The sequence below is a fragment of the Juglans regia genome, chromosome 12 (assembly GCF_001411555.2).
Source record: "Juglans regia cultivar Chandler chromosome 12, Walnut 2.0, whole genome shotgun sequence".
Lineage (NCBI taxonomy): Eukaryota > Viridiplantae > Streptophyta > Magnoliopsida > Fagales > Juglandaceae > Juglans > Juglans regia.
In genome coordinates this window covers 1,937,843-1,951,263 of record NC_049912.1, presented here as the reverse complement: position 1 = coordinate 1,951,263, position 13,421 = coordinate 1,937,843, and the positions used below count along the sequence as shown (strand labels likewise).

At 35.2% G+C, this 13,421-nt stretch overlaps 2 protein-coding genes across 4 annotated transcripts; one reads left to right on the top strand and one right to left on the bottom strand.

Annotated features, from left to right (window-relative positions):
• Nucleotides 1-3,914: 3,914 nt before the first annotated feature.
• Nucleotides 3,915-10,691, top strand: LOC108998196. 3 transcript variants are annotated; one of them, XM_018974690.2, is made up of 12 exons: nucleotides 3,915-4,533; nucleotides 4,635-4,710; nucleotides 5,352-5,424; nucleotides 5,709-5,789; nucleotides 5,962-6,078; nucleotides 6,633-7,061; nucleotides 7,382-7,785; nucleotides 7,938-8,037; nucleotides 8,129-8,188; nucleotides 8,262-8,348; nucleotides 8,524-8,652; nucleotides 10,129-10,691. In XM_018974690.2, exons 2-12 carry the CDS (start codon nucleotides 4,637-4,639, stop codon nucleotides 10,429-10,431), a joined length of 1,857 nt encoding a protein of 618 aa, XP_018830235.1. In that variant the 5' UTR covers nucleotides 3,915-4,533; nucleotides 4,635-4,636; the 3' UTR covers nucleotides 10,432-10,691. The 3 variants fall into 3 exon arrangements, with proteins under 3 accessions (XP_018830235.1, XP_018830234.1, XP_018830233.1); XM_018974689.2 differs by having other exon boundaries at nucleotides 3,915-4,539; nucleotides 10,129-10,690; XM_018974688.2 differs by having other exon boundaries at nucleotides 3,915-4,710.
• Nucleotides 10,692-12,332: 1,641 nt separating this feature from the next.
• On the bottom strand, nucleotides 12,333-13,183 carry LOC108998197. Its single transcript, XM_018974692.2, has one exon. It carries the CDS (start codon nucleotides 13,034-13,036, stop codon nucleotides 12,545-12,547), a length of 492 nt encoding a protein of 163 aa, XP_018830237.1. The 5' UTR covers nucleotides 13,037-13,183; the 3' UTR covers nucleotides 12,333-12,544.
• Nucleotides 13,184-13,421: the final 238 nt, after the last annotated feature.

Below are 13,421 nucleotides of genomic sequence, written 5' to 3'. Positions count from 1 at the left end.
TCAGGTCCTTAGCGTATCTTGCCATTATTTAATTAACTTCCAGAAAGTTTTCATTTTTTTTTAAAATACTGCATGGCTGCTCAAACAGCATTTTCAGTAGAGGTGTCACATATTATTTAAGTGTTCGTATTGTATTAAGATATATATATATATATATATTATATTATATAAATCAATTTTAATTTGACTCGTTAAATTTATCGTGTCAAAATTTTAAATTTTAACATGACTCATTTTTAACCCGTTTATGTAAATGAATTGAACAAACTGGAAATTAATCCATTTGATCTAATTAAATTTAGCATAATTTTATATAAATGTTAAAATCATAATATTTATAAAAAATATAAAACTAACTACAAATTCAAAATTACAATCTAAACAATAAAAATATCGAAATTAAAATTCTAATAATTTTATTTTTAAATATAAGGATATAATTTTAATTTTAAATTTCTTAACGAGTCATAATGGATCATAACGGATCAAAATGGTATCAATCTATTAAGCAATCGTGTCTTAATGGATCAACTTATTTTAACCCAAACCTATTAAAATTAAATCCTAATCCATTTTTATTGTATCGTGTTCATGTTGGATTAACATGTCGTGTTATATATTATCGTCCCTGATTTTCAACGACTTAAAAATACTAGATTAGAGACACATGGGTTTCTAACCTGATCTTGTCTTTATAAACTGGCAATATTTTGAGAAAATCTCATCAACATGAAACTCCGTGTATCGGATATTCAGATCCTTGTTTTTTGGATATGTTATTTTTTGTTGTCCACAAATAAAGATATAATTTCAGATGAGGAATGCTACACAACCTCTCATCCTCCACACATCACATTTTTTTTAAAATTTTAAAATTTTTTAATATATTTTGTAAATTTTTTTAAAGTTTATTCTTTTTAAACTAATTCAATTTTTCTATTCATTATTCATATATTAAATATTTGATAAAAGAAAAAAAAATTAAAAAAAGTGTGGTGTATGGAGGTTGTGTAAATAGTAAGAGGTTGTGTAGATTTTTTGATTACAGATATCTATGAAGCATGTCTGTCAAGTTCATTTGAAAATGACCTCTTCATTTACTCTTGAATTTAGAGACTAATTAAGATAAATTGAAATAGTTTATGATTAGTAAAATAAAAGTTAAATTATTTATTATATTTTATGTAAAAATTTAAAAAAATTATAATGATGAAATGAGATGAGATGATATGAGATGAATTGAATTGAATTTTAAATTCAAACGAGGCTGTCTTCTCTTTATATCTAAACTTTGTCATTAAATGCTAACCACCTGACTTGTATAAAAGCTGGATGATAAGATAAAATAGAAGTTTCATTTGTTTATTGAGAATTACTGTAAATACGATTACATAAAAGTAAATTTATAAATGAGAAAAGCTACACACCTGCCTATTTCTCCACATACGACACACGAAGTCTGACATGTTTTTTTTTTTTTTTTTAAATTCTAGTGAAACGTGCGTTTAGTAGTGAAAAAATATCCAAAATACAAAAGGTCAATTTTCGAATTCCCCCCTACGCAACGTGCGTTCTTCCTCCCCCCGCACATTCTTCCTTTGCCAGCGGTCCAACTGAAAATAATTTGCTATCCACATCACAGGTCCTATGGCTATATCTCTTCAACTACCCATGAAGGCATAAATCAAATCCGTACTGATTTAGAAGAGCAATACAAAATAGAGAAGCCTTATAATAAGTCCAAGGAAAACAGAAACAGAAAATGCAACGTGTGCATATATAGGAAAAATGGCCTGGGTGCCTAAAATGAATTTGCAAAACCAGACCTGTAAGTCAAGTCGGGAGTCGAGTTGCCGTCGTGGTAGTCTAGGTCTTGAGAGAGGGTTGATTTCTATTTAAGTTGAGAGAGGAATAATTGATTTCTGTGTGAGTTGAGAGAGGAAGAAGGTGGACCTCTGGCAGAGGAAGAACGCGCATGGGGAAATTCAAAAATGAAACTTTTGGATTTTGGGTGTTTTTTTCCTACTAAACCCACGTTTCACTAGAATTAAAAAAAAAAAAATGTCAGTCTTCGTGTGCCGTATGCAGGAAAGTGGGCAGTTGTGTAGATTTTCTCTTTATAAATTAATATAATTTTATGTGATGTATTAGATCTATTTTATATAAAAAGTAACTTTATAATTTAATATATTGCATCAAATCACGTTAGTTTATAGATTTTGTTTTTATATAATTTTTTTGTGATTAAAGTATTTCTCTTATTTATTAAGATTGGATAATTAACCCCCGGTTCCATAGAAATAGAAGAACCAGATGTGTACAAAACTTCCACTTACTGTAGCTTGTTTAACAAAATGCCCATAAGAGCATTCTTATTGGATTGATCAAATTCATCTTCAAAATTTAGTCAATATCACATTTTTTTTACATTTACCTATTCCATTTAAATTCAATCTCCACATTGGATTAGCCATCCACTCTCTATATAATAATAAAATATTATTAAATTAATAATTTTTTTATTTAATTTATTTGTATCACATTTTATAATTCTACCAATTTAATATTAATAATAATTATATTCTAATTAAATTAATATTAAAAAATTATATTTTCAAATGTCATTTAATGCTAATAAAAAAAATTGAGATTAAACTTAATTAGAGTGAGAAATTATTATTTTAATATTTGATGAATCAATTGTGGTTCTCTATATTTAACTAATCACTGTAACAGAAATTTAAATTATTTTAGAAATAGTCAATTTAATATAGAGTCTTTTTAATATAAATTATCTAAATTTTAACTAATTTTTTCATTTAGCCAAGCTAACGAGAATATTCTAATAGTTTTCCGGTTCTTAAGAAGCCCATAATTATAGTTTAAATATAAATAATTGCTTGCTAAAGTAGTGCAACAGGCTTTATACTGTCATGTCACATGTTGGATGGAGCTATGGAATCATGGTTGGATTGTTTTCCTGCAATCTCAAACATGTTTTCAGGAAAATGCAAGTTTCCTTTCAATAATCTCTGAGACTCTCTTTGCAGTGAAAAAGAAGCTTTTTTCTGATCAGTAGGAGAGCATGACGACAAGCCACTTTGGCAGGCCATCCTTTACTTTTGTATCGTTCTTGGAAAAGGTCAAGCCCTAGAAGTATATAATATTGATATATATATATATATAGTGGATTCTTTGACAAACGTTGGTCTCGTGGATACTCGACGACAATCCGGGTATCTCCTAATTTCTCAAAAAGAGATTTACAAAGAGAAAACTCACGAAACCTCATTTCTTTTCAAGCATCATCTGCCTGCAGTCTCCTTTATCCCTCGCCTGGTCACCTTTCATCCCTTTTGAGGCGTGCCTGTTTTTCTTGATGTAAACTTAGAAAATGTGTTTGTGAATCACAATGGGAGATTAGTGTTCATTTATTTTCATAATCTGTTTTGATTTGGATGAATTGGTTCGAATGTTCATCGAGTCATTCTCCATAGTAAATTATGGTTTCATAAGTGGACTCCCTAATCAACCCAAAATGATTATATTTCTTTTAGCCACATACATGTATTCGTCATGATGAAAAAATGAAAGTCGTGGATGAAATTGTTGATGGGAGAAAAAGATGAAAACATAATGATTCTCATGAATATGGACCTTAAACTGCAATACACTTAATGCTAAGATCCCCATATCAATCGAAAGGTATGTCTACAAGACTACAAACGGAAATTAGGCTATTTTATCAAAATTCCGCCATATGACAAACTAAAGTTTTTCGCTTTCTGATGAGAACACAGAAGTTTTGGCACAAATAGACAAAGTCAGAGAAATATGATTAATTTATGCCATTTTAATGCCTACTCTAGTGGTATCTATGAATAAAACCTCGTGCATACGGCAGGTAGGAAACTGTGAGCATCAGAATGGGACAAAGGTGGACCGGACGGTCACCAACTCCTCCTAACAAGATGTTAGAGAATGTGGAAATTGGATCGTTATTATGTTGTTGCATGCAGCAGGACTATGAAGTATGAACACATATTTCCACTACCAACAGTCTGACCCAGTCTCTATCTTCATCTGCTGTGTCCATTTGGAGCTCTGGTTGAGAGAAAATTGTCCACTTTTAGGGTCGACTACCAGCAGTGTTGAGTCTGCAAACTTTCATCTTCAATTGAAAAAGCGCACGAACTGGTTTACTACTTTTAACTCAAAAAGCCACCTCAATTACAAAAGCATAAAGATTTCAAGATTTATAGCGAGAGACGAAAGTCCCTTCAAAGAGAAGGCTCTCAAAAGTCAAAAGCTTCACCTCTCTTCTGTTTTTTAAAGCCAGATTTTTGTGAGTTTTATGTCACCGCTTTTAGCTCTGCTGCATGTTCAGACTATGTTAACTGCAAAACGATCACTTCGTGGTTCCTTCCTCGAAGCTTTGCGTTGCTGAAAGGCAGGAACACAAGCGGAGGCTTTGGAGTATAAACTGGGGTCTCTGCTTTCTCTTTCATACATTCCATCTGGGCGTTTACTAATGTAATGGTATCTGATCTTCGCTCTTGTCTTGCTGCTTTTGCTTTCCTGCTTCCGTGAAACGTTTCTGTTCCGCTGAAATTACTGTTTGGGATGGTTCTCAGAGATGGGGCTTGAGGGGAGTGGAGATAATAAATTGCTTGGACTGAGAATGACCTCAAAGCACAAACGTTCAAAGAGGTAGGCCGTAGCTATGTAATTGCCCTCTTTTTTCCCCTTTTTGTTTAGTTCTTTGTTGGTTAGCTATCATTTTGCTCATACGTTTTCTAGAGTTATGGTGCTTCCGGGAGTGCATTAACTAGAATGACTTCTGAGATTGGATTTATAGGCAAATTGGAAACTTGAGCTCCTAGTCACCCTTTATTTTGGTTACCGTCTTACTGTCCTAGTTTCTGTGAGTCGTTTCTTCCAAATGGGTAAATCCCGTAAGTAATATCCGTTTGATGTGGAAACCGAAGGTCCAGAGCTTCCAGAAATGGTGAAAATGGAGTGTTTTATGAATTGAAATCTTGATTTTTAGGCACGAAAATATATATCTTCATGCTTGCAATTTGTAGATATATTTCCCACTTTTTTTCCATGTCCTTTATTTTTTGACAAGGTTTGTAAGGTGTGCTAGCTATATAGAAAGAGCGCGTATTGAATGTAATTGGAAACCCGGTTGACATAAGCTTAGGAAAAATGATATCTAAGTAAAGCCCAATGGATGAGGGGTGGAGATTGACTGGTCTTATGATATCTAAGATTGGAATCCTGACTTCAAACCTTTCCTTCTCCAAGTTGTCCTATTGATTCTTTGTGTATGCTCTGTGCTCTGGCAGCTTTCCTGTTAAGAAAATAGTGGAGGACGACAGTATCAATAATTCCTTTGAGGCCTCAGATCGTAAAAAGCTGGTAAGAGATTAGTACTATCTTTATCCTTCAAGGAAAATCCACATCATCTTATTGTTTGTTTGATTATCTATCATTGTGAATCTTAAGATCCCGACACAATGCCATCCAGAACATTATTGATCCCAGTAATTTCTATAAAAGGCTTGGTCGAGCTGAGTTGATACCTTTTACTAAGGAAATGACCATTTTGTCCTGCTCTGATTTAGTTATTTCTTAGATAATTTTGTAGAAATAATTGCACAAGCTACTCGGATTTCCAATTTGTGGATTTGATTTGCTTTCAGGATATGGGGCACTTAAGGGATATTGAAACGAAGAAGAAACAATCCCCTAAGGCTGAAGTTCAAAATTCTTTAAAGCAAGAGGTAGGGAGCTAAAACTTCTTGTTAATGACCATGTTTAGAAGATTCAGAAAGCTTAATCTAATCCTTTTCCTTGGTCATGGCTTAATCCAGCAGTGCATTGTGACTAGGTTCCAACTTTATGGTTATTATTTCAACTGATTACTTATTCATTTGTTGAATATCTTACATGCAGATTCTACAGCTTGAGAAGAGATTACAAGACCAATTTGAGGTCCGCCATGCTTTAGAAAAAGCATTGGGTTATAGGTCTTCCTCTCATGACAATACAGCTGAATTCTTAATGCCCAAGGTAATCTAAATCTCACCCATAGAGATTTAGTTTTGTGAGAGAGAGGGAGAGAGAGAGTGAACTGTTTACATCGGTTAACTGCAATGTCATCATATCTATAATTTAATCGTAAAATTTAACCCAACATCTTGAGGTGTTGCATTATCTTGTTATATTGCTTAATTGTTTTAATCAATGTTTTATTTACCAAAGAAAAAGAAAACCAATAATTTGAACTGCCAATATCCGTGGATAATTCTGAATTCATTCTTTTCTTTTGGGTAATTATTTTAAGACACCATGTGCTATCTGTCTCCTGAAAGGTCCATGTAATTTATGAATTGTAAATTCTACAGCTTGCGAAGAAGGAAAGTAAAGAAAAACTTCCCTAGGCGTTAAATATTTTATGGTTTTAGGGTTTAATCCTACTAGTCATTAGTTTTTGACGATCTCAGTTGACCATAGAGTCATGTATGATTTCTGATTCGTTTAAAGAGTGGTTTTGACTTTCTTGTTGCTTCATTGCTGCATTTGCTTTTGTTATACTACATTTAAGAGTATTTTTATGACTCCAGCCAGCCACAGAGTTAATCAAGGAAATCGCAGTGTTAGAGTTGGAAGTTGTGTATTTGGAGCATTATCTTCTCTCATTATACCGGAAAGCATTTGATCAACAAGTATCCTCTGTATCTCCATCTGCCAAGGATGAAAGACTAAAATCGCCTATAAATACTCCAAGGGGGAGGATTCCTCAAGCTTCCAGTCCTGATATTACATCAAAGAGGGAAAGTTCAGCAATACAATCTGGTTGTCAATTACTTGAAGATCCTGTCAAGGAATCCAATGGAATTGGTGGAGAAGAGAAGCTATTATATTCTGGTGTTCATCGCTGTCACTCTTCATTATCCCAACATCCTGTGTTTTTTACTAGAACTTCCCCTCCAGCAGACTCTTTGGATAAGGCTTTACGTGCATGTCACTCCCAACCTTTGTCCATGACGGAGGTAACTTAAGTCCATTATCACAAAATTAGGAGACAGAATTTAGAGTAATCTATATATATAGGCTAGATTCAAGCTACCTGGTATTTTTATCAATATAAGAAAACTAAACTTTTGAAACTATTTTCTTGATGAGATGGTTTTTAATTCCTTATCATCTTGATATTTGGGGAGCAACATGTGAAGATTAGTTTCTTGATATTAAGTGATATTACTTGAACATCACACATGCACGCACGCGCGCACACACACACACTTGTATATGTGTATATTGCAATAGGAAGAGCTTTTGTGGATTTTGAATTTCAGTTTCTTCTCTATAGTATGCTCAGAATGCGCCATCAAACATAATCAGTCTGGCAGAGCATCTTGGTACACGCATCTCTGACCATATTCCAGAGACATCTAACAGGCTTTCTGAAGATATGATCAAGTGCATATCAGCATTATATTGCAAGCTAACAGACCCACCTTTAACTCATAATGGCTTGTCATCTCCCAATTCATCCATGTCCTCAATGAGTGCCTTTTCCCCGCAAGATCATGGTGATATTTGGAGTCCTGGGTTCAGAAATAATTCATCTTTTGATGTACGCTTAGATAATCCTTTCCATGTGGAAGGACTCAAAGAGTTCAGTGGACCATACAGCACAATGGTTGAAGTGCCCTGGATTTACAGAGATGGTCAGAAACTTGGTGATACTGAACACCTACTACAGAATTTCAGGTGAACCTTTGAGGATGCTTACCCCAAGAAAGTCACTTGCTCCACTGGTTTTTAATTTCATTTAGAAGGGAAAATGTAAATATGTTTCAATTGAATTCTATGCTCATTTGCAATTTTCAATATGATTATGACCATGGGGTTTTCTGTTGTAGGTCACTTATCTGTCAATTGGAAGAAGTAGATCCTAGGAAGTTGAAACATGAAGAGAAACTAGCATTCTGGATTAACATACACAATGCATTGGTGATGCATGTAATAATTCTCATCAGTTGACATATTAACTCCTTTCTATAGCTTTATTTTTATGGATGTGAGATTCAATCAGTTTTTTGTTTTCTAATAGGCATTCTTGGCTTATGGGATCGCACAGAACAATGTTAAGAGAGTTTTTCTACTCTTGAAGGTAGGATGAGCCTTATTGGTCCTGTAGGAGAATAGCCACTGTGATTAGTTTCTTACATTTTCCTACTTTCCAGGCTGCATATAACATCGGTGGTCACGTTATCAGTGCAGACACTATTCAGAGTTCTATTCTAGGGTGCAGGATGTCTCGTCCTGGACAGGTGTATACCAAAACTTCATTCCATCATCTTCTGGTTATTTGAGATGAGCTTTAATATCTTTTCTGATTTTTCTTCACTAAAAAGATTATCTAAAATAAGTTTAGTAGACACCACTATTGGAGCCTCTTTCAATTCCTGTTGTAGTGGGGCTGATAAAACTTGCTTCTGCTTGCAGTGGCTTCGCTTTTTACTTTCTCCAAGAATGAAATTCAAATCTGGAGATGAACGGCAAGCATATGCAATTGAGCATCCAGAACCCCTGTTACACTTTGCCCTCTGTTCAGGAAGCCATTCTGATCCTGCGGTACTTATTTATTCTTTATCTGTTTTTGGTTTTATGAAGCATTCTATTCTAATGGCTGCTTATAAATCTCTGTACAGATGCTGCGTTAGTGTTTAATACTGCTCGAGTAGTCTGCTGAATTGCTGAAACAATCTGAACTCCCCCCCCCCCCCCCAAAAAAAAAAAAAAAAAAAAAAAAAAAATGATGAAACTAATGAAATTTCATTTCTCTTTGAATCTAAATTAGGGGCTCACTTTTCCGCAATGCCAAATTATGAACTTGGGTCCTTATTCTTAACATGCACTGCCTGTTGAATTTTAGTTCTTCTGAATTTTTTTGAATATTCACTTTGCACATCTTGTAAGAGTCAAAACAGTCGATTGTGTTTTATGAAGTTAATCTATGGAAGCTGATTCTAAGCCATAAAGTTAATTCCTGGAAGCTAAGTTATATATTGCAGTTTTATGAAGAAGAAAGTGTTAGATATTTTAACATGAACATTAATAAACGGATCTTTGATTTTGTATGATCTACAATAATAAACAATAATAGTGAAAGACGTACATTTCTCCACCTGTTTGATGAATAAATGAATCTGGCTATGAGAAAAGGATCACCCTAGCAACTTGGCCTCACTAGTGTCTCCCGATGGCTAGAGGCACTCTAATGTTGTAGATGAGAACCCTTTAACCCCTCAGTCCTATTTATAGATTTCTGGCCATCATGAAATCTAAGTCTTTGAGTCAGACTATAATTAGAGATAAGAGTTAATCTTATCTCTTAGGAGTTTAAATCCCATTATAACTCTAACACTATTTAGAACTCTATCAGATATGGGTGAGTGGGACATAAAGTTCAAATAGAACTCTTACAGAAAGTAGATATAAAACTTGCATATTGTCTGAGAATTGGTTGTCTGGAGCTGGCATTTCTGGAGATATCAGCAATAGGTGCTATAAATAGAGTACGGAGACAGTTATGCTAATGCAGTTAGCAAGCATGAAATAATGACAGAAGAAGAAAGAAAAAAAAGAGAAGCAAATTGGAAAATATATATTAAGAACAAGGAGGGATCCGTTTGATTGGTGTAAAAGTAAAACTAGTTTATATAGGATTTATTCTTTGAAAAACCTGCTCTTTGATTTCTTGTCCTTGTATCTCTTATGCTTACCACATGTCAAAATCGGTTGGAGATTAAAGCATCCCATTCATATATATGTACTTGGATAGCAGTCCACAATGGATTGATCTGATATTAGAATTGCATGATGGGTATGGTATGTCAAGTATGTAGAAAGTATTGATCCAACAGTGGACCTGGAACAAATATGCATGGATCCTGAAAGAAGTTATTCAGTAGTATAAAACTAGCCTAGTTCCATGCTATTTTTTCTCCCTTTAAACAGGTCAAAGATGAAAGTTTAAAAACAGGATGAAAGTCGGAACTACCGTCGGACAATCTGTTGCTATAAAATTGATCTTTTGGCATTGTTCAGGTTCGTGTTTACACGCCCGAGAGAGTATTTCAAGAACTGGAATCTGCAAAAGAAGAGTACATTCGGGCTACCTATGGTGTAAGCAAAAATCACAAAATCCTTTTACCAAAGATCGTCGAGTCATTTATGAAGGACTCTGGTTTGTGTCCAGCTGGAGTGATGGAGATGATCCAACAGTCGTTGCCTGAATCTTTGAGGAAGAATGTTAAGCAATATCAGCTAGGGAAGTCCCGCAAGAGCATCGTGTGGGTTCCTCACAACTTCACCTTTCGGTATTTGATCTCTAAAGAGCTGGTTAAGTGATTGCTTGCATGGAACTCTGCATAATGCTTGAGGTAGATTGCAATGTTCGGAAGAATTTATATTTAAGAGAAAGTATACTTTTCTTTTGTACAAAGTAGAGCGTGAAGCCAGATCAAAAGCTGGGATACATGTGTGATCTATGGCTTTTTGTTACTTACATCATGTTTCTCCATCTCTCATTGTAATTTCCCCACAGAAAGTATTTAGTATTAATATATTTTTGAAAAAAAATGGAGATTCTGCATTGTGAAATGTAAAGATCATTTGCGTTTTTTCATTTATGATCTAAACTGTATAATGATTACTAATTGCTCGAGTTCTAAGATTACAATAGTAATGGATCGAGTTTTGCTTGAACTTTTATCGGAAATCTAAGATTCAAAGACACAATATATGTACTCTACAACATTATTTACTGCTGATTTAGACAGAATTAAGTGTCACAGTTCAACAGTACCTTTGAAATGATGGACCTACTGATCAAGAGAAGCTGATCAAGATCACCAACTTGCACATATAATGATGGTTGCCAACAATCCTAGCTCATAATGTTCCCTTGTTGGATCGATCCTTTTGATTCCCACTTGTTTATCACATGCCTTGAACTCTATATACAAATTCTTCAGCAACCAATTAACCTGATCTCGTGCCTATTACTCTTTATCATATAATCATTTTGGGTGGTGGGGGGAACAAAACACAAAACGTGCTAATTTGTTTTTGTAGGCAACTCCTTCAGCTTTTCAATCATCATCGGATTCAGCCAGCTGGCTTTCAACCTTCTGGATTATCCTCTCCAACTCAAAAAAGGAACATGAATGTATTAAAAGTTAAAAAGGTCGGTTTAGTTTGGCTAATGCAATATGCATACATGTGTGCTTATTCTTTGAAGCCCCCATCAAATTTAGAAAATCAAACCTCTCCAACTCTCAAAAAAATGTCTATACCCAAGACTTTCATATTCTAAAACTATAATTATCATTTTTCAATCGAATTTGTTTTTCCCATCTCATCTCATACATACATGCAAATAGAGTTGTAGTCATATCAGTAGTAATTTTTATTGTTCACTTGAGAGGTTTAGATGGATGACTTTAATAATTTAGTTTATTCCTAGATAACAACTTTATATGATTAATATTAAATGTCGATGACACACTTTGCTACTTTAAATATTAGTTACTATTCACCCTTACATACGACACACTTTACTAATCGCCTCTCACGTACCAAATTCTAGTTTTGCGCATGGTTGAAGCCATATCAATACTGTTACTGCATCGTATACATTTCATGCATTACTTTCATGATATATACTCAGGATTGTGATAAAATCAAAGGTTATATTTGGTCTGGCACCCAAAATCGGAATGATGGTTTGGAAAGAACTTTGAATGATTCATTAATTCCATAATTTGAGCCTTAATTTCCTTTCCCGATATAAAAATGAATATTTCTGGGGAATTTGTAAGAAAGTAAAACGAAAACTCCATCATCAACACTAATATTAGTAGAATGATTAATGTGCCACTGATCACACAGCTATGCTTGTCTAGCTGTTGATTTTATAAAGAATCTCTGCCTCCTCCTCATCTTTTATTAATATTTCTGCAGATCTAACCCCACCTACTGTTGCCGAGTCAACCAAAGCTTCCAACTCCAAATTCTCTCTCTCTCTCTCTCTCTCTCTCTCTCTCTCATTAACGACACATAAACACTCAAGTTGTATTTCCTCATCATGTTTGGGAGACATGTATGGCAGCATTCTCAGATTATTGTTCTCTTCCTTCTGGACATTGCAACGTGAATATTGCCGCTCTCATATTATACATATACATAACGTACATGCTCATGGATTCCTTCCAACTTTCTTACTTTCTAAGTTATCGATCGACCAATAAGTAAGGGTAAAATTGTAACATGACCCTTCAGTGGGGGACAGGCAGTAAAGTAAACAAAAACGTTCAACGGGGTACAGTGCTAGCCACTAATCACATCATCGCATCCACGGAAAACAGCTCTACGACTTGAAACGCTACAAAATTGAAACAATTTAACCCCAAAGGATTACGGTATTTACACAGCCAACCCCCTCATTTCCCAAAGTACCCCTCTATTCGGGTATTGCTCTCAACATTGACGTAAACTTTCTTTCCCGTCCACCATTCCTTCCCCTCCTCAACCCACCACGGGCATCGCCACCGGAAACTGCTCTTCTCGGAGACATCAGCTCGTCGCCGGGGAAAACCATCGGAGAAACCGGTTTCCCGCCCCACCCAAATTTCTCACCGCCACTTGCCTTCATCAACGCGGAGCTAGCTTTGACCGCCAATGCAGCCATTTCCTCGGGCTGGAGTGGTTGCTTCAGCTTACTCAACGGCAAAGCAAAATAAAGCTGACCAAGTTGAAGCTCTTCGTCTTCGTTCACCGCGGATACGAAGTCGTCGAAGTCCATCTCGTCGGAGTTTGCGATGAAGCACGTGGGGTTCTTTTGCAGAACGTAAGCAACTTTAACTGGATACGAGAATTCTTGTAGCCGACCGTCTTGTAAGATGAGCTTGGCCGTGGCGACGTCCGTCGAGCAGGACGAACTGCAAATACCCATTTGTGTTGTGCCAACTGGATCCGATTCCAACGAGTCAGAAAAAAGACCAATATAGAATAGAGGATCGAAGTGGGCGATGAATGGAGATCGAGGATTTAGTTTGGGAAAGGAGTAATTTTATTGCAGAATAAAGAGGGTGTTGGGGACCTGGGATGGTGCATACCAATATATATAGCAGCAAAGCAAATTGCAATGGCGTACTTCCTCGAAGTTTGTACATTTGTTTCCACCTCGGATTTGTCGTTTTGTTGATCCAAACCCTTGAAATGTTCTTCTAGTCCTTGCAAGCATTCTAAATTCGAGTTTCTTTCTCTATTACTTGAAATGCTTCAATTTGATCCTCTGATCACTTATTTGGATAGTAAAATTTAAATAATAAAACGAT